Below are 26968 nucleotides of genomic sequence, written 5' to 3'. Positions count from 1 at the left end.
TCTTTCTTAGGGTAGTGTGGCCCTGCCCAGCTCTCCTGGGGCTGCTTGGGGAGATGCTGACCTGGGTGTGTGCTCTGGGCTTCAAAGGAAAACAATAAATAGATTTGGAAAAACTCTTGTTGTAGGTTTTGGATGGCTCATCTGCAGGGCATACCCTGGTTTGAGATGCATGGAAGCTCCCTCCTTCTCTGCCTGTGCCCCAAAATCTTACCAATCTCATATGTTTTGAAAATAAAGGCACAAGAGCTTGGTGCTGTGCTGTTTTGGCTGGGTCTGACATGGCCAGGGAGTCCCTGGGCTCTGACTGAGGCTTTTCTGGTGTCTGGGAATATACTCAAAATTAATTTCTCCATTCCTCCTCCTTGGGGGAAAAATAAGAAAAGGAAGCAGAGGAATGATTGGAGCTTGCTGAGAGTTTTCTGTGAGACCATTAACTGTGCACAGCTTGTCTCCCAACAGCCCCTAAGGCCATGGTCCTTCATCCCCCCATCCATCTTGTGCCTGTCATGTCCCTGCTAAAATCAAGATGTTTCTGTGGAGGAGGAGTGGAGACTCCTTGCAGATGTGGCTGCACATTGTGCTCTGTCTCACATCACAGCCACTTTAATGCTTTCTTCCCCTTGTGGTCAGGCCCTGAGTTCCTGTGCAGTCTGTGCACAGTGAGGGCATTGCCCCAGCTCCCAAGCCCAGCCCCTCACTCTGTCCTTCCTCAGCCACCAGAGCTGGCAGGAAATCATCTGCAGGATGCTCTGTGTTCCCTGTTCTCTGTGCCCTGCTCCTGAGACACTTCCAGGTGGGGTCAAAACTGCCTGCAGTCCTCTTTACCAGTGCCCAGGGGAGGGCTGGGGTGTCTCTGGTGTGTCCCCTTGACTCTGTACCTGTAAAGCTGCAGCCCTGTGTAAAATCCCAGCTCAGGGAACATTTGGTTGCCACCAGTGGCACAAATCACTTGGAAAGTGATGGGATCCTGTGGCTCTCTCCCCTTGAGAGGAGTGGAAGGAAGCTGTGGGGACTGGATATGAAGCCAGGCTGGCTTTTTGCAGGCAGAATTTGGGGTGCAGACCGTCCCCTGTCCCAGTATTTTATTTCCACTGCATTGCCCATGACTGTGGGAATGCTGCTGCCTGGAGTGGCTGTGTCCTGAGGCAGAACAGGGACCCTGAGGCTGCTCAGGTGAACCAGCTCCTGCCTTGGGGGGGTCCCAAACCTGCCATGTGGCCCTTGTCCCCAGGGGATCACATCATTCCATGCTGGATCCAAGCCTTGGATGTGGCTGTGCCCTGACCAGCAATCACTGCCTGCTCCTTTGGCCAGTGCCTCACGTGCTGGTGATGGTTTTAATCAGGAGGAAACATCTGTAAAGTTGATGGATGATGTGATGGTGATACACACCACCTACACGGTCTCCAGAGTGAGTGTATTCATAAAAATCTGGTAGAAACCAATGCTGGCAGGAGACTTTGATTACTGGAAGTCTGGTTTTATCCCCACAGATATTTGTATCAATTCTCTGTGAGAGCTGAACGTTGGCTGGCTTCAGAGGGGTTAATCATCATCTGAAGTGGAGTTGAGTAATTGATGTTGCTGCATCAAAACGTTTCCCTCTTCCCATCCCCCTCGTTCTCCCCACGTCCCCCCAAAAAGAAATTCTTGGCTGATACTCAAAATCCAGTTCAGTTCTCACTGTGCAAGTATTAAACTGTGGGTCTTTTCTTTCAAATTTCTGGATTTTTATGGGCACAATTGGTCTGTTAACAGGATTTTTTTTTTTTTGTGGTTTCAATGCATTTATATCATTGACCTTTGCTTTAAAAAGTGTCTGACAGACTTTGCTGGGCTGGAGCTATAAAAAGGAGTGTTGTAAGGGGGCTTTATTCTGTGGAAGCAATGACCACAGGCAAAGCTTTATATTTGCTGAGTGATTTAATTCTTGCACATGCAGGACTTGGCTCTGTGCCATGTGTAACATGTTGAGAAAAGGTCTGTTCAAGAGGCATTCAAACCAAACTTTCCAAACAGTCTTTTTTTTTCCTCTTCTTCTTTTTTAAGCTTTCTTTCCTGTTATTTCTAAGCTAACGAGTAAAATCAAGGGACTGTGCCCCAAAATGCTGAATTGAGCTCCAGCAGGGTCATTGGGGAAATAAACCTCCTTGAAAGAAATTAAATGGGAGTCTGTGTGGAAGCAGGGAGGAAGACGAGGGTGTCATTGAGAAAAAGGCTGGCTCAGGGACACGAGGGAGTCAAACAGAGCTCTGAACTCCAGGAGGGAGCCAGGGAGGGTGAAGATGATGCAGCTCAAATGCTTGATCCTACAAAACCCTGCTCATGTGCTGCATCCCCAAAAGATGTGTTTTCAGGCTAAACATCAGATTTTCCTCCCCACAGCACATGCTTTTCCCTGCCTGCCCCTGCCCTCTTACAGGAATAGCAGTAGCAGTCAGGAGCAAATAATAAAAAGCTGCTTTTTGTTTGGGCTTATTTTAAACACTGTGACAACGTTTGGATTAATGTTGGGTCTTGTGAAAAGCTCTTTAAAAGTCAAACATTCTGAGCTGCTTACTAGCCAAACATACTGAGCTGCTTACCAGCATGCCTTTGAATTTTGCATCTGCCTGCTGCACTTCCAGATAATGGCCTGGAGAGCAAGGAAACATCATATTTCTTTCTTCTTCTTGTAATCAGGCCATTAAATATGCTTGAGATTTCAGATTCTACAGGTATTTAATTGTGTAGCCCCTTGGGCTGAGGCCCATATTTTGGTGAGTAGTTCCTTTTCCTTTTGCAAACAAGCAAACAAACAAACAAGCAAACAACAAATACTGAATTATGCTAATTTCTAACAGAAGCAATGTCTTGTTCAAAACATCACAATCTACTGCCTGTTTTAGTTAAAAACAACACATCAACTGTGCATCAAAGATCTATTAGCTTTAATCAGCAGCTTTTTCTGGAGGCTTTTAGGTGCAAATTGTGCCTTGCTCAGTCTTTCCAGGAGGAGAGGGGGAACAATGGATGAGCTTTGTGCAGGCACAGTGAGCCCTGAAATGCTGACTTTAAAAGGTGTTTCAAAGGTGTTTGAACAGGGTGGAGGTTACACAGGGGAGAGCTCAGAGGATGATGCAGCATGGAAGGGCTGTCTGTGTGTCCATCTGTATCACCCCTCTGCAGATAAATCCATCACCTGGAGGAGACCAATGCTGTTTATCTGGGTTGCTGTCGTGGTTCCCTGCAGCAGGCAGGGCTGGGGTTCTGCAGGTGCCTCCTGGGCTGTTGGGGATGTGTAGAGGCACTGGGTGCTCTCTGTGCCTTGGCTTGGCTGTTCCCAGTGTGCCCAGGTGGGATGAGGCACCTCCAGCAGTGGCTGTGCCCAGGGCTGGATGGGAAGGAGCATTTCTCCATTCCTGGGATTCCTCTGAGAGTTGAGCTAAATGCTGCCAGTGTATGAAGTCTGTTATGAAAGCAAAGCGTTGGAAGCTCTCTGTGTGCAGAGAGTAGCACAGAAAACCAAAGGAATGAGGGTAACCTTTGCTTTTTATAGCTCCTGGTATTTGTTTGCTCATGGCAGCCACCAGCAATGCCCTGTGTGTTCACAGTGCAGAGCTCCACCCTCCCTGCAGTCACACTGTGCCCAAGTAAACAGCTCCTGTCTAGGTCAGCTGGAGTGGAAGCCTCTGCTGGGGAGGGGAGAAACCTTTCTTGTCTCTCCCTGGCATTACTGGGTAGAATTCAGCTGGAGAGAGGGGCCTTGCCCGTGGAGATGGGGAAGGGATAAATGGGATCATGGAGGAGAGGAGGAGGGAGTGCAGGTGGCTGACACCTGCCCTGGCTGGAGCCAAGCAGGACACATGAGCTGCTGCCCCAGCTCCCAGGGGAGCCAGCAGAGCAGGTGGTGAGCAGGGAATTGTCTGCTCACACAAAAATCTGGGAGGTGCTGCTCAGCACTGCTGCGGAGGGGAGAGGATGAGCCATGTGGGTGCTCTGGGATGGTTCAGGCACAGTGACCATGGGTGTGCCAGTGTCCTGCAGGACCCAGGGCTGGTGCAGGTGGAACAGGGACTCCAGAGGGGCTGGGAGCATCTGCTGGGGCTGATTCAAGGGAATGGCTCTGGGCCAAGGCTTTCTGTTATGAGCAATGATTTCTGGTCCCAGCTGGAACTTGCTGTCAGGGCAACTGGCTTGGCAGACACTCGTCCTTTCTTGAAGTCCCCATCACTTTTTGGAAATGGTTGCTCCTGGGTTTCATGTCCTGCTTCCAGCAGAAAGGAACACAGGGAGTCCAAAACCCTGCCTGCAGGTTTGTACCTTGGATGGCTCCCAGCACAGCCAGATCTCACTGTTTGTTTTTCCCTCTGCAGCTCTGGGAAGTGCCAGTGCAAAGTTGGTGTCACGGGCCTGAAGTGTGACCGGTGCAGTGAGGGCTACTTCAGGTTCAATGGGAGCACGTGTGAGCCCTGCCAGTGCAACAACCTCTCCCACACCTGCGACAGCTCCACAGGTGATGATGTCCTCTTGTCACCATGGGGGTACAGACTTCACCTCCCCCCTCTGTCTCTGGTTTTTCTGTTCTCATTCAGCACACTCTCCTCTTATCCCCTTCATCTACATCTTTTTGCTGTGCACACCAAAATTTTTACCTTCAAGCTGAAATGGAAATGCGAGGTCGGGCTTGGTCTCCTTTGAAGGAAGGCAGTGAAGGCTGTGTGCTTTAGCCCAGGCTGCAGTGCAGAGCCTCAACTCAGCAGCCCGTATCAAAAACTGGGGCTCTATTGTTCTCTGCACTTACACAAACACACAACATGGGCTTTTAAAGACCTTTTGTTTAGCTGCTGTTTACCTGGAAACATACCCTGTGCTGGCACTGACGTAAGGGCACTTGCTGCCACAGATAACAGGATTAGAGCTGCTAAAAACTGCCAGCATCTAATTAATACTGCCCACTTCTTATAAATTGGCCTTGTTAATTTTCCCTGATTATTTCTTTGACTGTCTCTCACTCAGATGTTGATGGAGTGCAAATGTCAAGACACCTGTGCTTGGACAGCTTATGGGAGGGCAGGGGGAGCCTAATTGCTTTGTCATCTCCTGGGAGGAGGGATCCTGAGGAGCACAGTTCTGGGGCTGCCTGCACAGCCCCCATTTCAGCCACAGCACTCACTTCAGATTCCAAATTCTCCTCAAAACTTCCAGGCTGAAAGGCAGTTCTGTAATATTTATCCAGGAGCTTAGAAAGGGATAATAATTAAAAGTAATGTTGCAGAATTTGTTGGTGGAGAGGCAGAGCTCATGAGTTCAGGTGTTTCTGGGCAATTTGTGCCCGTGTGCTCCCTCATGGGCTGTGTGTTTGCAGCAGAGGAATGCCCTGGTCCGTGGGCACTGGGTCTGTGCTCCCTGGGGGTGAATTCCTGCGTTCCCTTGAGGATGAATTACTGCATTCACTGCTCTACTGAACTCTGTGTGCTTATGTCCTACCAGTACTGAGGGATACAAGGCTGTCACTAAAGCTGTGCACACATCAGCTGGCTGACTGATTTGGAGCTGGGTGTGTGGGTTTTGTGAAGGAGGAGGATAATCTGCTCTTCCTTTTTGTTGCCTCAATGTTCCTCCTGCTCTTGATTTATCAAAGAAAACCCAGCCCAGACCTTGCTCCTGGGATGGGGCTGCTCTTTCTGCTGGGATTGCCCAGTGCTGCCCACAGCATTGCAATGAAAACCCCTCATTTTGCTTAATGACCTATTGTTGATTTGACAAAAACTTTATGGCTGAGGGACCCAAACAAAACCAGAACAGAGAACGAAGTTGATTAAAAATTAGATCAGATCCCTGCTCCAGAGACTGCACTCTGTGTGACCTCCCCAGCTTTACATCAATTCTGCGTAGTCTTTGTCCAATTTTCAAAGTTTTTTCCCACTCATGCTATACTTTGGGCTCCCTCTGCTGGCTCTGCAGCCAGCTCCTGCTTGGCATCACTCTGGCCAGGAGGAATATTTGAAATTACTGGGCATAAATAAATAACTTGGGCAGCAGGAGCTCCCGAGCTGACAGCACCTCCTCTGCCACGACCCTTGTACTCCGTGCTGTGTCTGTGCACTGAGGTGGGCTGGTGCTTCCCAGCTGGGGTCCTGTGAGGTCTGATCCTTCCTGAGGGCATTATCAGGATGAGAAGTGCTATTAATTATTAAGGCTCTCCACAGTGTTACCTGATTGCATGCCTGTGCATGCTCTGCCTGGCTGAGCAGTCTGCTGACTCAGGGAAACACAGCCATTTGCAGGGCTGCTGGAGATGGATATGGGTGATTTCTGCTGATGGGAAAGACATTGGTCCTGAAATGACCAAGGCAACACAGGTGTGATTCCAGATTTATGCCCCTGTTAGAGCCTGGGGAGCGCTGTCCAAGGCAGCCTTGCAGATGAACTGCCCTGTCCAAGACATCCATCCCACTGAAACAGCTGATCCAGGTTTGCAGCTGGAGAAACCAAGCACAAGAGATAATTTTCCCTTCTAAACCTGACATCTCTCCCACAAAAACCACTGGCTCGTGCCTGACAGGCTGCTGAGGGAAGAGCAAACAGTGTGTGGGAGGTGACGCTGAGCAAGGGGTGCTGGCAGGGCCCTGCTGGGTGGGTGAATCAGCCGCTTCCTGGGTTTGCTTCCTGCCCTTGGCAGCAGGGCTGGCTGCAAGGACATGCCAGGCTGCCTGGGGATGCTTGGCTGTGGAGTCATCACTGTGGGAATTGAGGAGCAGCAGCCGTGTCGGGCTTGTGAAGGAGCCAGACTGTTCTGATATTAATAAGAAAATCTGCTGTGGTCTTTCGAACAGTCAGCACAAACCTCAATCAGGATTTTTTCCTGTGGTTGATGTTGATATGAGACTTCCCATCCCCCAGCAGCGCTGCTGGGTCAGCTCAGTGCATCTGTCTGTGCTCTCCCACTGCTCTGGGCCACCCCAATTTATAGAAAGGGCTGTTGCCTTTGCAGACTCTGGTACATGGGATTTAATCCAATCTTCCCTCAGCTCCCTGCCACCTCACCGAGGAGCCAGCTGAATTACAGCATGTTCCTGGTGATGGATGGGCTTTATATAGAGGCTGTGCTTTTGTAACTAAGGAGATTTTTCTTCTGGGTCACAGTGGTATCAAAATACAATTTGGAGGCCATTAGGAGACAGTGTCTGTGAAGACACGGCACGTTGAGTTTCTGATTCAGGGGCTTCCCCAGGAAGGGCAGGTGGCTCACGTGAGCCCCCTCTTCTCTGGGAAGGTCAGTGACTGCTGCTGCCTTGTCCTGGGATGGAGGAGCTGGAGCCATGCTTGTGGGATGGAGCTGCCTGCCCCCAATGCAGGACAGTGGCATGTCCTCACCCCTGACCACCAGCCCAGGTGTACAGGAAGAGGCTGCACACAAAAAAACAAAGGTATAAACCTCAGGGACTCCTCATGAGAGTGAGGGACTTTGAGCATCAGTGTTCCATCTCACTGGTACAAATGCAAACTGAAACTGCTTTCCTTGAGGAGAATTTTTACACTGATAACTTGTGTTTACCTGCAGTGACCTTTTAGTGGTGAACTGTGGGGCCTCTCTGCTGGGGCCACCTGCTTTTTCACATTATCTGTGTGTGTGTGGAACGAGGAGATGAGCATCAGAAGGTCATAAGAGGCCAGGATCATGTTTTGGCCAGAGGGCATCCAAAACCACCTGTGAGCTCTGATAATTGAGTGTGTTCCACGTGGATTCTTGCTCCAAATGTTCTGCTCCAGTTCCTGCTGCTGAATGTTTGCTTGTTCTCCTCTCTGTTCCTCAGGCACCTGCCTGGACTGCCAGGAGAACACGGAGGGGGAGCACTGTGAGCTCTGCAAGGAGGGTTTCTATCGGAGCAGCCAGCCTGCCCACGGCTGCCAGCACTGCCCCTGCTCCACTGTGGCATCCACTGGCACCTGCCACTTAGGTGAGGCTCTTGTTTTGCTCTAATTCCTCATCATGAAAGCTGCTCTCCTCAGCTACATTGCCCCTCAGAGTGTGTCAGCCCAGCAAGGTGTTTTACAGCCTGTGGAGCTCCTGTTGGTGGGCACTGGAAGCAGCACCTGCTGTGATGGGTCCCTGGTGCTTGTGTTGCCTCTTGTGAGAGCAGCTGTGCAGGGGAGGGATCAGAATCACAAAATGGTTTGGTTTGGAAGGGATCTTAAAGTCTGGTTCCAGCTCCCAGTGTGTTGCTGCAGTCTGCTCTGAAGAGCCTGCAAAGTTTTGCAGAGAAGCTGCTGAGCTGGTGGCAGCCAGGAGGGGGGCAGGAGGTGCTCAGCAGTGCCATGTAGCCCTCCATACTTCTGAGTCTGCTTCTGAACATCTCCATGGGACTCCATGCAGAGATTCCCCCATGTTACTGAGACAAGTCAGAGCTGTAATAGTCATATCTAAGACTTTTTTTGATATTTCCCTAATGAATTTTGCAAGCAAGCTGCTTCTGGCTTTGTATAGGCCCAAAAGTTCCTTTGGATTGCAAGCATCCCTGATACAGTTCCAGCTGTTCTCTGAAATTGCCTGTTTGAGATGGAAATGTTCAGGAATAATAATCTATTTCCTTAGCAACGTGCTGAGTTTGCTCTGTGGAGTTGGTACAAGGCATCAGAACTCCACAAAGCTGTTTTTTTCCCTACTAGCAGAGAAAGTGCTGCAGTTCAAAAGTTGTGTTTTCAGCTCAGAATTTGAGATTGGTCAATACTTGTGGCTGCTGATTTTTGTCAGGGTGCCTTGCAGAACAAACCCCACGGCAGGGGTGTCTCTGCAAGGGGCTGTGGCACATCACTGCTTTGCTTTCTGTGTTCTCCAGAGCCCGGCGAGAGCGTCCCGAGGTGTGACAAGTGCAAACCAGGCTACACTGGCCTCAACTGCAACCAGTGTGACAAGGGCTACTACAACTCAGACAGCATCTGCACGAGGTGTGAGTGCAACGGGAACGTGGAGCCCGCGCTGTCCCCCAGCGTGTGCCGGCCCGACAGCGGCGAGTGCATCGGCTGCCTGTACCACACCACGGGCTTCCACTGTGAGCTCTGCCAGGAGGGCTACAGCAGGGACTCCGAGGGCACCAACTGCACCAGGAAAGGTAAAAAATGCTGCTCAAGTCAGTGTCAAGGCTCACTGTGCAGCTGGCCAAAGGTTGGAGAGGGAATGCTGGTAATTGTTCGTGTTAGTTTAGATTCATCTGGCCTCTGGTGCAGAGAAGAAAACCAGATCTTTGTAATGGAATCAAAGAATGAACTAGGTTGGAAAAGATCATCTAGTCCAACCTATGACCTAACACCTCCTCATCAATTAAACCATGGCACTGAGTGCCACATCCAGGCTTTTTTTAAACACATCCAAGAGGACAGGGACTCCACCACCTTCAATTCCAGCACACTGTCGTTGGTGCCTCCTGGCCTTGAAGGGTGGTTTAGAGTTAGCTCTGGAACCACCTTGATTCCAGACCCTGGTGGCACAGCAGGGACTCACCCTGGTGCAGTGTGGCTCTGTGCCACCCAGCCAAGCACCGCAGCCTCCCCAGGGCTGGGCGCGTGGCCTCCTGCCAGAGCTGCTCCACTGCAGGAGGCAGCAGCAGCTCTGCAGAGCCGGCGCTTCAATCAAGCAGCTGGATCTGAGGTTCCCGTCAAAGCTGCCAAAGCAGCCCATTGAGTGAGCAGCTGCTGCTCTCAAGGAGCTGCCCTGGGACATCTGGAGGGCTGGCAGGGCCCCGGGAGCGGAACAGGCAGCGCCGTGTCACGGCCCGGAAGCGGCGCCGGGGCCAGAGCCCGGCACTTCACCGTGACGTTCCTGGGAGCGCCAGGAAATGTCTTCACCCCGGGCCTCCCTGCCAGCCCTGAGCTGATGCTGACTCACACATAAAGCCCAGAAAAGTGCTGTTTCCTTGCTGGTGAATCAGCCATTGTCTTGGTTCTGTTTTTTCCCTACTTACAGCTTTGCCAGAGATTGAGTGGTGGTGAAGGAATTTGGAAATGATGACTGAATTCCTCTTGCCCTTTTCCCAAAGCCAGAGGTTTTCCAGGAACTTCTTGCTCCTGTCATGTTGCTTCCTATTGCAAAATTTTGCCTGTCATGCCATAGAGAAATGTCTTCTGGCATTCAGCACCCTGAGTGTCCTTATCAGCCTGAGGGAACAGAGGAGCTGCTGCAGGGAGGGGACTGAGCAGAACCTCAGTCAGGTGTGTGATGCCCCTTCCAGAAGAATTTCTTTCTTGGTTGCCTGAACTGGGAATGTGACAGCCCAAAGTTAACTTGTGGGAGTTCCCCTGAGGGCCCGTGGCAGGACATGTGCTGAATATTTCCAGCTCCTGTTGCCATTGGAGATGGAACTTAGTGCAAAATTAGTCCTTCGGAAGTGACTCTCCTCCTCAGTCATAATTAGTAGATGTTCAGGAGAGCTGGAAGCTGGATCTATACAGCATGGCACCATCAGCTGTAATTGCTGCAGCTGTACATGGATTTAAAATGAAGTTGCTCTTCTGTTGGCAGGAAGAGAGTGGGAAAGAGGATGCAGAGAGTCCTGTGGAGCAGTAGGTGCAGAGAACATTCTGGCTGATTGAGGCTTCAGCTTGTGGAGTGTTCCTGTTGCCTGAACTTGAGAATCTAAAATAGATCAGGTTATTCATGTGAGGAAATGCTTTATTAGCTACATTTGTGAGCTTAATACTACAGATTTGTGATGCTCTCTGAGGCCTGTAACTCAGCAGGTTTGATGCAGGCATAATGAATTCACATCCCACTTCTGAGATCTCAAGGTTAACCTGACTCCTGAACTGAGAAGGGAGTTTATCCCATGGCTGCTGGAAGCAAGGCAGGTTCGTGGCTATTTAGGAAGAGACAGAGCACAGTCTGGTAGTTCCCATGTTCTGATTCTTCCTGGCACCCATGCCAGCAGCTGAAACCAAACCAGGATCCCAGCTGGCCTCTGCTATGTTCAGAAGCTTCTGAAGGACATCCACAGTCTTTTTTTGTTGGGATTTGGTGACCTCCTGCTTGTGACTGTGTAGACTGGGGATCTCCATGTGGTTTGTGTATGACTTCATTCAAAAGCAGAACTGAGATTATTTTGCTCTTTTACCTAAAGTGGTGCAAACACTGAACCTACTGCAAAATGCTGGGATGGCTGAGTACTTGTGGTTCATTTCTTCAGTTTTGATCTTCTTGTTTGTACAAGTAGAAATAATAATACTGAGAACAAAGTCCTACATCTGGTGCACTGGTTGTGAAGGGTTTAAGCTCCTGGAGTTGCTGTGTCTGAGTGTGCAGCCCACACAGACACCAAGGGACACGTTGGTTCAGAGTCTAAACTTGCTGAGCTTGGTAAAGCCCCATTTTCCTGGTCTGAACAGGAGCTGGGCTGGGACTTGCTGTCATCATGAACTCCTGTATTGAACTTTGAATCGTGACTGCTGCACCTGTCCCTCAGCACCAGACTTTTCAGAGGAGTCCTGTAGTCCGTGGGCACTTAGCACACAGAATTATATTTAAAAACCCCACACACAGCCCTGGACAGACATTTTCTAAACTGCTTTGAAAAAATATCAGTTTAGCAGTGTAGCCTTAATTGCCATAATAACTGTGATATAAATGTCAAATTTCTTATGTTTGTGTTTGATTTTCAGCTCAGCAAATTTTTTTATTGATCATTTTTAAATTTGTTTTGTAGAAGCCACTCCAGAACCAAGGGAGTTTACAACTTCAGCTCCAAATACCACCAAGGCCACATCCTTTTCCACAGCAGTGCTAAACAGTACTTTGTCACCAACAACTCTACAGACAATATTTCCTATAAGCTCCTCTGACAACAGCACCTCTGCTTTCGCAGATGTTTCGTGGACTCAGTTTAACATCATTATTTTGACAGTGATCATCATTGTTGTGGTCCTACTAATGGGCTTTGTGGGCGCTGTCTACATGTACCGTGAGTATCAGAACCGAAAACTTAATGCTCCCTTTTGGACCATTGAACTCAAAGAGGACAACATCAGTTTCAGCAGCTACCATGACAGCATTCCCAACGCTGACGTGTCGGGGCTGCTGGAAGATGATGGCAATGAGGTGGCCCCCAATGGACAGCTCACGCTGACGACTCCCATGCATAATTATAAAGCTTAGAAGTCATCCAGCTATTCCAAAGTTTGCTTCTCAAAAAGTTACAGGGGTGTCAGGATCCGTGCCAAGGCTCCACGCAGAGGAATTTGCTCTTCAGATACTCTCTGGTGCAAGGCGTGCTGTAGCTTGCAGGTGAACAGAAGACAGTGTAGTACACCTGAATTTCAGGTAGTGTGGTGAAATGCATTCAGTGTTCTCCATAAAGATCCATAGAATTCACTGTTGTTATAAACTGGATTATGCTGAATTGAAACTTTTTTAATGAAGAGGTGGTGGGGTGGAGAGAGCAGAACCCAATGAGGAGTCAGAAGCTACTTGGTTTCCAGCCAACCCAACTTGTGTCTTCATCCTTTAGTTTGAGAAGTAGCTCGTGAATTAACAGTGGAATTTCAGGAAACAGATCTTTGGAAAGGCATCATCTTCATTCCTGACAGAAACTTATTTGAAAAGGAGAACAAAAAAAAAAAAAACCAGAAAAAAAGGGAAGCAATTGTTCACTGTGCTACCAAAAGGCAAGTAGGAGGAGTGAGTTGCACACTGAAAAAGTCACCATTATCTGTTCCCACTAAGCAGGGAAATGGGAAAAAAATCCTAAGAACATTTGAGTTAGGGAAGAGACTAAGCTTTTCCCTTTCTGAGTATTTATACAGGGTGATGATGCTATTAAGACATAGCAATCCATTTTTTTCTAGAAGGAGTTAATGAACTTGTATAGTTTCTGTGCAAGGGAAGACGACAAGACATCTCAGGGTTGCCATGTAAAAATAAAAGCCAGGCTTAATACCCTACCCTGATAGAAATGGTGTGTTCTGTATATAAAATGTAATATATCTTCTTGGAATTGTATTTGTAATTATTTGTAAAAAAGACAAGCAACCAACTGACCAACCAAAAAATCCCCAACAACAAAACCATGAGCCCCTCCCCAACCTCCCCCACTCCCCAGGTCATGTTTTATCTTCTAGGTTTTAATTGTACAGCGGTTAGTGACATTGTTTAAAAAAGAAAAATCATGAGGATTGTTTAAAATACTGTAAATGAGATGGCAATATTGTTGGAGCTGGGCCTCTGGCAAACACCAACTGCTTAAAGCTTTTCTTCCACTGTCATTGAGTAACTTCTGTTTTAGAGAAAATGTGAGTGTTCCCTACTTGTATCTGTCCAATTTTGCCATTCCTTCAAATACAGAGTGAATACCAGTGTTGCCATGACTAGGGATGAGTAGGTGTCCAAAAACTGGATGCACCAATGTATTCCTTGCTTTTACATCTCTCTACAAAATGCAAATACACTGTCACAAACACCCTGAGAGCCTGGGCTCATTGGCTGAGGTTCTCCCAAGTGTGTGCTCATCGTGTGGAGGGATCCCACTGCCGTCCCTGCTGAGCTGCCACGGCAGGGGGGACGTGCTGGAGGGCTGAGCTCAGCCCCCTGGCCTCCTGAGGGCCAAAGGTCTCCTGGATTTGGGTGGAAGCAGCTTTGGAAAGAGGAGCTCGCAGGACCTGATGTGTGCTTTGAAGCTCAGAAGGTAAAAGGGCACAGATGCTTTCAGAATTTAAAGTAGCAGAAGGTGGTGGTGGGGAATCAGCTGTTAACAAACAGTGCAGGGAACAGGTTTTACACAGTCCCCTGGTTTTGGTGGGAGGCTGGTGGGCTGTTAGCAGAGAGGACAAGCCACAGGCAGCACTGCACAGGGAGGTCACACCACAGAACTCCTGGGTTGGTAGGAGGCAGTGTATGTGCCTCGGGGCAGGGGCTGTGCCATCTGTCACACCCCTGGAAATCAAACTACTGCATGGAAACAGGGCAAGAAACAAGTATTTCCCCTCCCTCTTGCCCAGCCTCAGAGCTGCAGCTGCATTGCTGTGTGTGGTGGGGCAATGGTGATGCAGAAGCTGGTGGATGTATCTTCTGACCAGGAAAAAGTGAATATATCTCCAGATGAGAAATGGTAGAGAGAATATGTTGGTTATTTATTTGTTTTCAGTGCTATGAGGAGGTTTCTCTTATCTTTGGAAACTTGGCAGGGGGTGAAGTAGGTGATTCAAACACATCCTCAAAGATGCTATTTCTGCCTCAAAACCTTGCTGCCTGATTTAAACTTGAGGCATGGCAAGTCAGAATGAAAATTGTTGAGGATGACCAAGGGAAATGGTGAGGGCAGAATGTGGAATTGCATATAGGCCCAAGCTGATGGAAAAAAAGCTGATGGAAAAGCTCCTGTTGCCTGCAGTGGGCCAGGGTGAGGTGCCATACTTCAGGTAATAAATCTGGCTCATGGTATTCAGAGCAGTGTTACTTTTAGCTATAAAACGGGGGAGGACTGGAGGAGAAAATCTGGATATTGCTAATCCTTGAGTTACTCATCAAACTTTTAAAGAGCAGGGTGGTGACAAGACAGAAAATTTCCTGGAAATTGTAATTATTTAGAGGTGCTGATCTAGTGATACACTTGCACTTGGTCACTTCATGGGGTGAGGAAAGGTAATTTAGGAAGTGTTGGCTTCTGGGACTGATGCTAGCAAGCAAATCGAAGGACAGGTTGTTCACTTTAATGTTTCTAAAATACTTTAGCAGATTTTTTAATCTCTGCCACAAAACACCTCTTCCTTAAATTTTGCTGTGACTGTGGGCTGCTTTGTAACAGGAACAGGCTTGGATTTTGTCTCACTGTAGAACTAGGGACCATCTGCTCCAGCTGAGCGTGGGCTCAGGTGCTGAGCCCTCCTAGACCCTGCCTGCCACAGCACAGGAGGTGTTGGCACCTGGGCTGCTTCTGACCTCCAAAGTAATCCAAAGGGTTTGTGTTTGGGAAGAGGAGGAGTCAGGATGCCCTGCAGGGTGGGACAGCTGCTGCCTGTGGATTGCATAGCTGGATGAAGGGATGGAGACAGCCTGGAAATGTGATGGGAAGCTTGGTTGGGCGGGGGGACCTGGCTGCCCAGATTTGGATGGCACAAGATGTTCCTGAACAGGGAGCACAGTGAGGATGTGGCACTGGCACTGTGCTTGTCAAATGGAGGAATGACACAGCAGCCACCTCCTGCCACCCAGGCCTTGGCACACAGGAGCAACAGTAATGAAAGACGATCAATGCCTCAGCAGGGAAAGAATAAACAGCTTCATGTTTGCCTTTGAAATCAGATCATCCGTGCTCTTATCCGTTCCCCTGGCACCAGAGGAGGGGAGGAAGAAGCTGAGCTGGTTCTGTCTCAAGTCACCTTGGGATGGGTTGTACCTGGAGGGGTGGCAGAGCTCAAACACTCGTGCCAGGGTACTGAGGCCACCAGCACCATGCTGTGTGTCATCGCTTGTCCTGAGGCTCCTCTGGAGCTGAGGTTTGTCCTGAGGGCAGGAAAACCAGGATTGGACTCTCAGGGCTGTTTTGAGGCCCAGCTGAGCAGCCAGTGAGGCCAGGGGAGGGCATCTTGGGGACTAGTGGGGCTGAGGTGGCAATCCAGGTACACCAGGTGTTCCTGATGGCCACTGTAGCACCTTCTGCCTGGGAATGCTGCCCAGCTGGGCTGTCACAGAGAAGGGCACTCATGGCATGGGACAGCAGCTGCAGAGCAGAGGGGAGGTGTGACCTGGCAGGGGGGCTGGTGGATATGGGAAAGCAGCTCCTGGCACCGTCCCTGGCAGGGTGAGGGCCCAGCTGGTCTGGCTGGGGCCAGCCCAGCCCAGCAGTAAAAAAGGCAAAGGGACAGAAGGAGCAGATGAAGGGCACTGAGCTGGGGTGGGGCAGGGCTCGGGGCAGCCTGCAGGGCTCTCAGCTTGGGGGAGCACTTGGAGTGCAACAGACAGGCAGAAAAGTGGTTGAGCTAATGAGGAGAGATGATCTCCAGCCTCGTGGACCACTGTAGCTGGAAATAACTACGAGGAGCACTAGCCCTGGGGAGCTGTCAGGAGATGTCAGCCGCTGGAATGATAATTCCCTTGGACCAGGCTGAGCAAACTTAGCAGGCATTTAGGAAAGAGGAGGGGTTCTATCCAGCATCCTTCAGGTATCCTGGGCCAGTTAACCACTGCTGTGCAGCATCATCCTCTTCAGCATTACAGGCAATGTAAATGTGGCAGGAAGTTTGCACAGTCTCCTTTAAATAAAGGATATAAAAATAGTTTTCTCTTTAAAGTGAAGTTTTAGAGTGAGCTCCCACAGGACTCTGCTCTTTATGTGTCAGAGGAATGGATTAAAATAAGAAAAATGTGGGCCTTAAAAGTTGTACTTGCTCCCATCTGAAACCCATCAGTCTCACTCTACATCCAAATACAGTGTCTCCCAAGCATATGCTATGCTTACAAATGCATTTCTAAAAAGAAAAAAAAAGTGTATGATTTGAATATATGTCAGAATTTATACAGAAGAATGTTATTTAAAATGAATAAAAATAAATGTATATAATTTGTATCTATGCCACTTGGATTTTTGCATTTGTGTTTTTGTTCATTGAATTTCATTCAGCAAGAGTCTTTCCAGTGACAGAAAGGATTGAATCCAATCTCATCCCAGTAATAACATTTGTTCCAAGAGAATTATTCCTTCATTATGCCCCTGTATGCAAGATGAGAACCAAGGCACAAAAATGTTTTCTATCACAGATATTCATAAGCACAGTTGACATTCTGTGTCAGAAAATCCAGCTAAAAAATGAGCCCTCTGATCTCTTGTGTCTGCTATGAACCATCCCAGCCCTCAGCTGTGGTTGGGAGCTCCACAGGCAATGACTGTTTTCCCACTGTTTTCTGTATCATTCACATGGACACATTTTGTCAGAGATGTGAATCACTAACATGGAAACCCTCAGAGCAAAGCTGGAAATGGGATGAGGATATTGTATGAGATTTTTCTTCATGACCATGATGTTTTTCAAAGGCCATTTTTGTTACAGATACTCTGGAATCCACATCTGTGGCATCAGTTTTGGGAGTGTTTGCAGAGGAGCCTGTGGAAAACTTGCATTTCCTTCTCACTTGGCAGAGATAGGAAATTGATTTTGTTTTGCAAACACAACTGTTAAAGGCTCTTTTTTTGTGAAAGCTGTTTCTGACTCTTCAGCCCTTATTAAGCAAAGAACTGGGAGAGGTAAGGCTTCATACATTGAGTGAGCACGTCGTTTTCAGTGTTCATTCAGATGCTTGACTGAGCTGGAGCTGTGTAAGGAAGGGCCACACTGGTGAAACTCAAGGGAGTTTATTGAGACCTGATTTGCATTAGCAGAGCAGTTGGATTGTGCATGACTTAACTTAGGAAGAATCTTGCGGTGAACTATGTGAGGAGGAGGAGGCAGAGCTGAGTCTGAACCAGGTCCCCAGAGCAGGGAGTGAGAACAGGAGGGTGAGGGGGACCCGTGTTCAGCTGGTGGTGACATCAGCCCTCCCTGTGCCAGCACAGCGAGCAGCTGGCTCCTGTCCTGCTCAGCTCAGCCCTGCCACTGCACTCCCCAGGAGTCCTTTCCCAAACTCCCTTTAGGACTCTGCCTGAGGTGGGGAGGATCTCAGGCTGCCTTGAGAAGAAGGAAAGTTCCAACACGGATTCCTGGCATTAGGGTTTAGTGTAATCTCCCCAAATGAGCAACTAATGAATTTAAAGTTAAACAACATTAAGCAGATTATCCAAAGGCAAGTTGTTAACTGCTTCTAAACAACACATTTCCCAGTCCTGTCTGCCCCTTGCAGCTTCCTGGTGCTACTGCAGCTTGTAAAACATAGGGTAGTGCAGTAAATTTCCCAGTAAATCCTGGCTGTGTGTAAGCATGGAATCATAGGGCCACAGAATGGTTTGGGTTGGAAAGAACCTAAAAGATCACCTCATTTCCCCTCCTGCCATGCACAGGGACACCTTCCACTAGAGCATGTTGCTCCAAGCCAGCTTGGCCCTGAACACTTCCAGGGAAGATAAAGAGGGATGTATGTCTATATATCCATATCTTTGTCCATCAGACAGCCACTTCAGGAAGTAATGAACTTCACAAGGAGGGCCCTGCTGATTTCCTTTTGACTACAGTGTGTTGGACACGGGCTATGACTCTGCAGACTCATGTGCTGTGTGTGCAGAGTGATTTACTCTGCACTTGTGGCTGATGGATGCTGATTTAAAGACCTACATCAAATATGTAAAACCTCAGAGAAACCTTAAACAAGATTAAACAAATTGGTACTATCATTTCAGGTGAGTGGACTTAGTCATTCTATGAAGATCTGCTCTGTAATGGAGGAAAACTCACATTTCAGCCTGGCTAATCAGATCCTGGTGCCATATGGCAGACCTGATTTTGTGAACTTAATTTCAGCTTGGCAGAGGCCACTGCAAAAGGGTCTCAGTCACATAACGTGACCAGTGTCTCTTGAGGTCTCTCATGGGGGAGTTGAAGGGACTAAACATCCCTTGGGGTCATCATACCCCAAATGCAAAGCATGAGGCATGTCCAGTTGGACAGGAGATGGGCTTAAGAGCTTTATTTGTGCTAAGTAGTGCCTGGCACTTCTGGCAGTTTGGGACTGCTGCAGCTCCATCATGCACTTGTACCCATAAAGCTGAAAGAATTAAGCAGGGATGGGAAGCCCACCATAATCTACACATCCAGAGCTGCAGTGGCTGCTCCCACCAGTCTGGGGCATTTGACAGGTGAGTGTCAATCTAAACAGTGCAGGTACATGGAGGAAATGGAGTTCACAGGGCACCAGGCCAACTGGAATAATAAACTCACAGAACTGGGAATAATAAGCTCATGGAATTCATTGCCTGTGGTCAGCCCTTATCTGTGGCCTAATTCCTGGCTGGGTAAGCGTGCCCTTGAGACAGTCTAGAGGAAAGTGAGTGAAACCTGACCTGATCTGGTACCAAAGAGGAAACCAAATCCAAAAGAAGAAACCAAATCTAATGCACAGGGTCACTCCTGTGCTTCCTTGTGTTACAGAGAATGGTAACAGCAAGTCCCAGCATGAGGCACCACCTGATGCTCGATGCACTCTAGGGGCAGAGTGGCTGGAAGGCAGCCCAGTGGAAAATGGGAATGGCCGAACACGTGCCCAGGTGGGCAAGAAGGCCAATGGCTCCTGGCTTGTACCAGCAACAGTGTGGCCACAGGAGCAGGGCAGTGATTGTCCCCTGTGCTGAGCACGGCCGAGGCTCCTCGAGTGCTGTGCCCAGTTCTGGGCCCCTTGTGACTAGAGAGACCTTGAGGAGCTGGAGTGTGTCCAGGGAAGGGAATAGGGCTGGGGAAGGGGCTGGAGCCCCAGGAGAGGCTGAGGGAGCTGGGAAGGGGCTCAGCCTGGAGAAAAGGAGGCTCAGGGGGAACTTGTGGCTCTGCACAACTCCTGACAGGAGGGGACAGCAGGGGGGTCAGGCTCTGCTCCTAGGGAACAATAGGGAACAGCTTCAAGCTGTAGGGGCAAGGTTTAGGTTGGACATCAGGATAAATTTCTTCACCAAATGGGTGATTAGACATTAGGAAGGGGCTGCCTAGAGAGGTGATAGAGTCACTGTCCTTGGAGGTGTCCAAGGAGTGACTGGACATGGCACTCAGTGCTCGGGGCTGGCTGACAAGGCGGGGATTGGTCAAAGGTTGGATTCTGTATCTCAGAGGTCTTTTCCAGCCTAAATAATTCTGTGAATCTGTGATGATGTAAATAAATATTGCAGGGAGTTATTTCAATCCTGCACACGGGCTCTAAATGAATTAAAGGAAGGCAAGGATGCGCAGCAAGGAGGGGTCTGGAGCTCCACCTGTGCCCGGCACTGTTCCCCGTGAAAGAGGGGCCACAACAGCAGCATTTCATCCACTTCAGCCTTTCCCACTGCCCGTGTTCGGAAATGTCCAATGCAGTTGCATTTTCTCCCACAAAAACTGGGAGAGCCGACACGCTCATAACTTTGCTTTACAAAAACACCCTCCCAGATCATTCAAAATCCGCCTGCACGGCTAATGACAGCAGCTGCCTGCGCCCCTGCCCGTTGCGATGAGCAGTGACCAGAATGTGGAACTAACGCGTGTTTATTTCTTCCGCCGAGCCCAATGACGGCTGTGCCCTGCGGGGAACATGGCAAACATCAGCGCCAGCGGCTCTGCCAGGCTCGGCAGGAGCCGAGGGCCCGGTGCCTCCTTCCCAAAGCCTCTCCCAAATGGGGACACTTCTGTAGCAGGGCCGGGGCAGCGGCAGGGATCACCCTGTCCGCTCTCGCGTCACCTCAGTTCCCCGTCCCCTCTGGCTGTCACCCCAGACTCCTTCCCTCACTCGAGATGGCGCCGGCCGCTCTCCCCTCAGCCCGGCCGGCCCCCGCCCCGCTCTGCCCTCAGCCAGCATGGCCGCTGCCCGCGCAGCTCGGCTCTCTGCCCTTATCAAAGATGGCGGCTCCCATTCACTTCCCATTGTGCCCGCCCTCCGCGCGCTCCGCGGCGGCTTCGGCGGCTTCAGCGCGCTCCACGCAAAGATGGCGGAAGCGATTGCGGGCGTTTGAATTCCAGGGAAGCCGCCAAAGCCGCGCACAAAGGCGGCGGGCGCCGCGGGAGCCGCGCGGCCGATCCATGGATTCGCTGCCGGGGGAGGACCCGACGCCGCCGCTGCCGCCGTTCGAGGGCAGGTACGGGGGAGCTGCGGGGCGGGGATGCGCGGGGCAGCGCGTGTGGCGGGGCCGGGCCGGGCCCGCCGGCCGCGGACGGGCTCAGGGGGACGAGCCCGCGGGCGTTGCGCTCTCAGCGCTCTCCTCCTTCTTCCCCAGCGTCCTCCGGCTGCCGGACATCTCCCGCGGGGACCCCCAGCCCGGCCCGCCCGGCCGACAAGGTAAGGCTGGATCGCGGCCGGAGCCCGCACATCCCTGCCCGGCTCGGTGCTTCGCGCTGGTCCCCAAACCTGCGGAAAAAACCTCAAACTGGTGGCAAAAAGGCAAAAAAAAAAAACCCCTCTTTTAAGTGATGCGCTTTTTTACGTAATTTAAGACCACGGAGCGCCAGCAGCTGCTGCCGTCACTGCTGGGTGCTCGCTGCCCGTGGTCATTAGGGTTTTCAGCCTTATATAAGATGATCAGCGGTTTTGTGCGGCGTGTACTTAAAATACTCGGAATATCCATTGAGGCCGTGCTGCCTGGTCACATTCTGCTCAGGGTTAGGGAAATTGCATGCTGTGCATCACATCATCCAGTTCTTGCTTTGAGGGTTTATTCTTGACGGTGCACCTCACATAGCCTGATTCCAATGTACATCATAATTTAAGTGGGTGATGGAATTTGGGAGTTTAAGTGATAGACAGCTTAGCGTGATCAGAAAGGAATGTAGACACTGACATGTAATGTAAACAGGGCGCCAAGCAGTGCCTCTCTCACTTCCCTAAAGGTTTTGTTATGTTTAGATTAGTGTAGACCTTTGCCAAATTGAAGCCCTACTTAGAGAGATTCTGCTGTCTGAACTGGTTCTGTCTTCTTTAATGTCTAGTAGTACCAGATGTGGCAGAAGACACAGTCTCACCAGCTCGAGCTCGGACCATGAAGGACTATGAAAATGTAAGCAGAACTTTTAATGTAACACTCGGTGACAGATTTATGGGCCAGATATTTCCAGCATGCTGGCTGAAGTGTTGACTGTTAGTTTGTTTCAGTTGATACGCATCTTTTGGAGGTGTGACCCGGTGAATGTCCCTGTCCATGCTTTGAACCTCCATTTCTTAAGTGTTGCTTTCAAAAACTGAGGCAGAAATTTGTTGTTCAGAGCAGCCAACTGCTGTGCTGAAGTTGTGAAACAAAATTGGCACCCTCTACTCAGAAGTTCCTGCAGCTCACCAGAAACATCAGAACTTAGTTTGCACATCTGCTGCTGATTTATTTCAGGGAAGCATCAAGTTTATTTTCATTTAGGTTAGTGTGGGACTTGGCTTTTTAATTCATTGACTACAGTATAATGCCTTTTAACTTTTTAGTATGAGTGTGCTTGGAATGCTTGTGTTATGGAAGTCTAGTATCGTTGTGACAATTCTGTAGATGAAAGTATTTTGGCACTTACTAGAATATAAAGGAAAACATTAGATTTTAGAAATATGTTAACTGTATTGGCTTTTTAAATTGAATAAGACAGTTGTTTATGTCTGCTGAATGCTGATTTGATTGGGCTGTGTTGCAGGACAACTTTCCTGTTCAGGACTAGAGTGAAAAACTTTTGAGGCATTTATTGTTGTGTGAAGAAGCTGTAGAGGGGAAGGCAATCTAAAATCTCTGAGATGATTGCTAGAGATAAAGGCTGTGGCTGCTGCCTTTGGGCTGTGCCAAGAGTCTGCAGTTTCAGTGTGCTGCTGCTGCTGCTACCTTTTGTGGCAATGCTGTGTTTGAAATGAGTGTTTCTTACAAACTCTTTCCGTTTCTTGTGGCCTTATATCCTCCCTGCTCTTTGCTCAGAATTTAAAGCTTGTTTTAGAAAGCCTTGGGTGAAGGATGTTTTTTTTTTTTTTGCAGTCTGTATCTGTTTCCCTTTCTCTCTTTCTGTGTGTTGGCTGGGGTAGACAGGCACTGCTCTTACTGTGATGTGTGCCAAAGACCTCAGTCCAGAATATACATTTTGCTAGTGGTCTACTGTCTGCAGGGTTCCTGGGCACAGGGAAAAAATGTTGCAGAAAGAAGGAAAAATCTGTTGCTCTTTGTCCTGTGTGATGTAGAGCAGGGGCCTCCCCACAGGTCTGGCATCCTGGTATGCTCAGATCCCTCACGTTAAACTGAGCTGTAAAACTTCCCATGGGATGAGAACTTTTATGGATTCCAGCAGTGTAATGAAGCTCAAAGATCCATATGCACGAAGGAAGAATATACATAAAACACCAGTAAACCTATTTCTGTAACTGTTATTCACACAGGCTGTAAGAAGGATGTAACAAAAAGAATGAACTCTGGCCTTGTAGCTCAGGGAGAACAGGATGGATGTAATGACCCTTAAGTGGGCTGAAAGGTGGATCCATGTAGGAAAGGTCCTTTAATGTTTATACCTGGAGAAGGTGCTGAGCTGGATAATGTTGGAGGTGCAGGTTTTTGAATTACTTATGGAGCCCCACTTTATTGCAATATGGAGGTAACCATTCTATCATAGAAAACATGATTACATGGGCAAAGTGCAAATTCTCCTCATCTCTGAGGAGAATCTTTTTATGGGTAACAAGGTGTTCATGAGCAGAAAGGGTGATGGGTATCAAATAAGGGAGCTGGGTAATAATATTTGTGTGATTCTTTCTTGTCTCTCCAAACCCTCGTAGAGTTTTGCTGTAAATCTAAAACAGCCTTTATAGTTGGAAACTGTTGTGCTGTGAAACCACAGCCACTGCTGACAAATCCCTTTTGAACAAAACTGGCTCCATGCAGACTTGGAAAGGAGCTAATCTGAGCTAGGATTTGCTGCCATGCTGCTCATGCTGTGGAATATTCTGTGTAGTATGTATATCAGTCTTGGTTTTCATTCCTTTTGTTTAAATACAGGAACCAAAATGCATATAGGAATTAAGACTGAGTCTTCAAATGCATAAGTTCAGAGGGTTGCTTTTAAAATCTTTTTGCAGTGTGAGCTTTCTCACATTTTACATGTTTTCTTTCATTAAGCAATAACTTTTAAATTGTCTGCCTGCTCTAACATTCATCCAAGAAACTGAACATCAGAGATGACATTTGTTTCACTCCTTGGTTTATGATTGCATAGTCTGTTTCATTTGCCTTTTGAAAATATTACCCTTAAGCACTTTGGTTTATCTCTGTTGCCACTGAAATACATGTAACAGGAGTTGTGAAATGCTGAATTCTTTTGAAATTATTTTTTCCTTTTGACTCAGAAATATATTGAATGTAGGGAGACTACTTAGAAGTTCAGCTGGTACAACTTCAAAGTGTTTTTGTCACTTGGACTTTTTATGAATGAGCAGGGCTGCTGGGAATGATTTACTGACAGGTTCCTTCAGGGTATGGGAGTGAGCCACAAAGTTTATGCAGGATTTTCAATTGCTCAGATGATTTTCACTTTTGTGAATAATGACAAGGCAGCTTTCTGGGCAGGGATTATTAAACTGAACAGTTGTTTGCAGGTGCAGGTTCTGAGTGCAGTTACAGAAAGTAATCTTGGGTTTCACAAGCCAAATATTTTGGAAATTGTATTGCTAATAATTTTTACAAATGGCACTGTAGTGTTCTGGAAAAGCCTACATAAATATTTTATTAGTAGCTCTGTAACATATTAGATTTCCATTTGCTGAAAGCATCTGGCAGGGGACATAAGTCTTATTTGAATGAATGTTTTATGCTTCATCTCTTAAAAAAATTTAGAGGGAGACTCCTTTCTTTAATGAAACCATCAACTAAGTTACTGCTTCTACAAGGAAGGTTAAAAGTGATAAGCAATTTTTCCCCAAAGAATTGCACTCTGAATTATGGGATGGGATAAAGGTTTTATTGGTGTTCACTTGGGCTCACTGTGTGCTTGTGGCTTTTCTTGCTATGAATAAAGTTACCTGGGTCCTGTTAATGAAACTGCCTTCCCAGGCTTTTGCTTAGAAAATATTTCTGTTTCAACATGGAAAATATATTGCGTCTTGCATTTTGTTCAAGGTCCATCATTTAGAAGAATTACTTAGTGTTGTTAGATTAAAAAAATCTCTCCTGAATTCTTATTGTGTCAAGTGAGGCAGTATTTTGATGCTTTAGGGAATAGTTCAAAGGGCACAAGGCTGTTATATGTTTAATTAACACCCTGACAATTGGATATGTGTGTGTCACCCACATGCATGTATGAGTTTAACTGTATTGAGGAGGTGGAATTCTGGTCTTGCACTGGTGAAAACAAAACTGTTGGAGGTTAGGATTTTTCCTTTTTTTTCCCTTTTTCTCATTATCTTTCTTCTTTCACAGCAAATCACTGATCTGAAAAAAGAAAACTTCAACCTGAAACTTCGTATTTATTTTCTGGAGGAGCGAATGCAGCAGAAGTTTGATGGTCCCACTGAAGAAATCTACAAAATCGTAGGCATTTAGAATAATTTCCTGGCACTGTGTCTCTTTTTGAAGAGTTTGTTTTGTTTTGTTTGTTTTTGCCTGTTTCACTTGACTTTTAAGTCTTTTTTTATTATTGGAAATTTTGGTGTGGTTATTTTATTCTTACCTTATCCTTTTCAGTAATAACTTAAAGTGACCTAAACAGGTGCTTTCCTCAAGTCTCTTCCAAAATGGGATGGAAACTTGAGTCTCTCTTGATGTATATTTCAGTAGTTAACAACATAAATTGATATTTGGGTATATCACAGTTGCAGCTGAATATTGCTGCCTGGTCTTCTCCACTGGTGATTTTGTTGTGATTGCTGATGTGTTGAAATGGTGTTTGTCAGCTTCCTGGCCAAGGAGTTCTTTGTACAATTACATCATGAGAGGTTTCCTCAAGCTATTAAAAAAAATTCTAAAATTACTACAAACCTCTGTAGTTGATAAAATCAGGTTTTGAAAAGAAAATAATATATCTTGTTGCTTAAAGAAAAAATATGTTTGGAAACCCTAGAAGTTCCCAAACTGAAGTGTAGTACTCCCTAAAAGAGCAGTTAAATGTGTGTGCAGTGAATTTGTATTGCTTGAGTGCAATGGTCCTTAATGCTATTGATATTTCTGGAAGGCTTGAACCTTGCAAAACACGTCTTTTAACAGCTAAATGTCTATCCTTATCCCAATGATACTTTATATTTGCTGGTCCAAGCAAAAAGTAATCTCACAGTGCCACTAACTTTTGGGATGGGTGATCTTGCAGTTCTTTGCAGACATTTTCATTCTTTTGTCACAGAACATTGAGCTGAAAGTTGAGATAGAAAGTCTGAAGCGTGAACTGCAGGAGAGGGAGAAGCTGCTCATCAAGGCCTAGTAAGCACCAGTTTATTTCTTGATGTCCATGACTTAGGATTTGTTTCTATCTATTTATTCCCTAATGCTTTAGGAATTGGAGGATCTTAAGGGTGCTTATTTAGAAATGTCTGGTTCAAAACTAATCCAGGCTGGCAGCTGTTGATTGCCCCACAAGCCTCAATTGCAGTGGAATTTTCTTTGTTTTCCTGGAGCAGATGAATTTTGTTTGATCTCTCCAGGTTGCTTGAAGGGTATTGCTGTGCTGTGAATGGAACCTTGCACAAGGTCATGCTAGAAAGCAAAATTTATGTGGCAGTCATGAACAAGAGGTCATCTGGTGTTGAGCAAGGAGACACTACCTGTTCTATTCTCACAAGGTGTTAACAAATACTGAAAAGGCAGATGGAGAGATCTCAGCAGCTCCATGTCTTCAGTTTATCCCAGTGCTGCTTCCTGTAGAAAACACAGCTCTGCTGGAGCTCTATAGTGTATTTGGAAGCTTTAGAAGTATAAAGGAAATATTTCACTTTTTCCTCATACATCTAAATGCCTCTTTATCCACTGTGCCAAGGCTTTTATGTGGAACTCACAGACAGCACCCAAATTGCTGCATAGTCTGTAGATGTTTGTATTGAACCTTAAAGTGATAAGCAGGTGCAGAGAAGGTGGAAGATGCTTGAGCATAATCCATCAGCCTCTGGGACCTGAAATGTTTTCCATGTTGATATGCACTGGGATTTATGTCTGTGTTATTTCTCTCAGTAAGGCAGTTGAAAGCTTGGCCCAGGGTGGTGATGCTGAAGTGCAGCATGGGAAGGAGGCACAGAAGAAGATGCAAGAGATGGAGGAAATGCTGACTGGCAGAATAAACCTTCTAGAAGAGGTGAGTGACCACAGCTGAAGGAATAATAAGGAATCACATTGTCTTTGTACTGTTACCTGAGATTTGACACTGTGCTCAACATAGATTTCCATAATGTCTTTTTTCATTCCTCACTATCTGTGCT

The 26968-nt window shown here is 47.6% G+C and overlaps 2 protein-coding genes across 4 annotated transcripts in view; both read left to right on the top strand.

Annotated features, from left to right (window-relative positions):
* Window positions 1-16446, top strand: part of MEGF9 (multiple EGF like domains 9) — a 47145-nt gene extending 30699 nt beyond the window's left edge. Inside the window, exons 3-6 of the mRNA XM_084219830.1 lie at window positions 4356-4495; window positions 7800-7943; window positions 8823-9095; window positions 11679-16446. Coding sequence (XP_084075956.1) covers window positions 4356-4495; window positions 7800-7943; window positions 8823-9095; window positions 11679-12127 — 1006 coding nt within the window. The 3' untranslated portion in view covers window positions 12128-16446. The remainder of the gene's footprint in view (window positions 1-4355; window positions 4496-7799; window positions 7944-8822; window positions 9096-11678) is intronic.
* A 4120-nt stretch (window positions 16447-20566) lies between these two features.
* The window catches only part of CDK5RAP2 (CDK5 regulatory subunit associated protein 2), a 69883-nt gene continuing 63481 nt past the window's right edge, over window positions 20567-26968 (top strand). For all 3 annotated transcript variants that reach the window (XM_084219590.1, XM_084219591.1, XM_084219589.1), the window contains exons 1-6: window positions 20567-20705; window positions 20844-20905; window positions 21553-21620; window positions 24987-25097; window positions 25903-25979; window positions 26724-26844. In XM_084219590.1, the coding sequence (XP_084075716.1) occupies window positions 20650-20705; window positions 20844-20905; window positions 21553-21620; window positions 24987-25097; window positions 25903-25979; window positions 26724-26844 (495 nt within the window). In that variant the 5' untranslated portion in view covers window positions 20567-20649. The remainder of the gene's footprint in view (window positions 20706-20843; window positions 20906-21552; window positions 21621-24986; window positions 25098-25902; window positions 25980-26723; window positions 26845-26968) is intronic.

The sequence above is a fragment of the Fringilla coelebs genome (genome assembly GCF_963513975.1).
Source record: "Fringilla coelebs genome assembly, chromosome: 21".
NCBI classification, from domain to species: domain Eukaryota; kingdom Metazoa; phylum Chordata; class Aves; order Passeriformes; family Fringillidae; genus Fringilla; species Fringilla coelebs.
Note: the sequence above shows the minus strand (reverse complement) of the source record. Positions and strands in the feature narration are given on the sequence as shown.